This window comes from Austrofundulus limnaeus, unplaced genomic scaffold, assembly GCF_001266775.1.
Source record: "Austrofundulus limnaeus strain Quisiro unplaced genomic scaffold, Austrofundulus_limnaeus-1.0 Scaffold208, whole genome shotgun sequence".
Lineage (NCBI taxonomy): Eukaryota > Metazoa > Chordata > Actinopteri > Cyprinodontiformes > Rivulidae > Austrofundulus > Austrofundulus limnaeus.
In genome coordinates, this window is record NW_013952610.1 from 329,278 (window position 1) to 331,241 (window position 1,964).

The 1,964-nt window shown below is 42.6% G+C and overlaps 1 protein-coding gene across 1 annotated transcript; it reads right to left on the minus strand.

Annotated features, from left to right (window-relative positions):
- Positions 1–640: 640 nt before the first annotated feature.
- On the minus strand, positions 641–1,435 carry LOC106524979 (glycoprotein hormone beta-5; the record flags this gene model as incomplete). The annotated part of the gene is given in 2 exon segments (XM_014019038.1): positions 641–1,143; positions 1,243–1,435. Coding segments are annotated over 2 exon segments (381 nt in total). The 3' UTR covers positions 641–954.
- Between the last annotated feature and the right edge of the window lie 529 nt (positions 1,436–1,964).

The following is a 1,964-nucleotide window of genomic DNA, read 5'->3' on the forward strand; positions in this document are numbered from 1 at the left end:
AGTTATGCTAAACACTAAACAAAAGATTTTTTTGGTTGAATTACTGTAAACTTTAATGGCCTGGGTTCAAATCTACATGTTTGCGTTTGTCGTTATGGCCCACTTCCTGGAACCCAGAGACCTGGGGTCAGACTCAGGCCGATCTGACGTCATCTTCTGTTTCAGATGCTCTTTTTTTATATAGAGCAGAGCTATTCAACTAAATTACTCCGAGGGCCACAGTTACTGCAGGTCAACAGCTTAGGAGCCGAACGTCCAGCAATTAAAGTTATTATGTAAATAAACCAAATATTACAAAGATCTGTTACCTTTGAAATTGTTTATTTTGCTGCATTTAATCATGAATACAACATACAGAACCCTGTATAATAAACTAGTGATAATAAAACAAAAATAACAATTTATGCCTCATATTTAACACAAATATTATTTTGAAATCTGACTTGCCAAATTTGTAAATTTGTAAATTTAGTTATTTTCACTTTTATAGTGTTATCCTGCTTGTAGTTTTCACTGTCTTGAGTGTGCATAGAAATGTTTTTTTCCAGCTTCTAGCCAAGATTTTATCATTTCTGTAGATACCAAACATGTCTATGCTTAAAATAGAGTAATTAAAGTAGAAATCAGGGGGTTTGGGGTTGAGATGAATGAACCAATTGGGGGCCGAACTTTGATCACTTGTGGGTCGGATGTGGCCCGCTGGCCACCAGTTGAATAGCCCTGATATAGAGAAAGAAGAGAAGTACCAGCAGCTTGATATTTCTGAGATTTACTCTGAAAGAGTTACATTATGACCTGAAATGACAGAAACACTTGATCTTGTATTTCTTTATATTCTTTTTGCAAACCGATCCTGTTCTACATGGTTTCATTCTTTTATTAAAGCGTCTTCTGTTCTGAGTACAAACAGGTTTTTATCATTTTAACAGTTTTGGTTCAGTGAGAACAGGTCCCTCAGTAGGTCTCACACTCGGTGTCCTGCGTGGAGCAGGTGGTGCAGTGGCAGTGCAGGGCCACAGGGTAGTGGTACAGAGGAGAGACGTTGGGCTGGCAGCCCGGCAGGCGGGCCGTCGCCTGTCGCGTCCGGCTGTAGGTGCAGACGCGGTGGTGTCGGTGGACGTACGGCGGCTCGGGGACGGGCTTCTGTGGAGAGTTACGAACACAAACTGAAAACCTGAGAGGGGCTGCAGCAGTGAATATCTAACCTGTTGTAGATAGCTCATCGTGTGTTTTTTTTTTTACCTCCCAGGTGTGGCAGCGCCCCCAGCAGGCCTCCGTGGTGACGTGCAGCCCCTTGCAGCCGGGCTTCGAGGCCACAAAGGAGAACTCCCGGACTGCGCAGCCTCGGAAACTGTGGAGCGGCGTTGTCACAGACACGCACATCACAGCTGCCCCGGCAACGAGGAGGAGGAAGGAGAGCGTATGGAACAGCATGCTGGGTAGGATAACACACAAAAAGAGACAAAAAGATTTATTTTTATCAATAATCATCAGAATAACCTAAAAGTTTAATTTGGCTTTTAAACATTGAGAAATGTTGAAGTTCAATGAAATGTAACTCATACCGCCATCTAGTGGTGTGTAGTTGTTATGGCAGCTAAAAACTTTCACACCACAAAATCCACAATCAGAACATTCAAACATAAAATCTGTTTTAATCTGACTCAGGAGTGAGATTTAATCTTCATCCAAATCTGCGCCAGATGACTAAATAAAGTTGCTGAATCCGTCAGCGTAACACAGAGAAATGACTCAACAGTTACAGATGGTACTAAAAGTCCCGTCGAGGATCTGAGGACTCCCAGAGTGAAGCCAAGTTTAAATTATTTTGTTTTTAAAGAAGAGTTCTCTCACCTTGTTCTGAAGAAGCTGCAGAGGTCTGAGCGGTTGTTTCTCTGCTCAGCGAATGGAACCAAAGTGTCTCTGTTGCTGTTTTTAGAGGTCCGTTCAGGTGGACGGACACT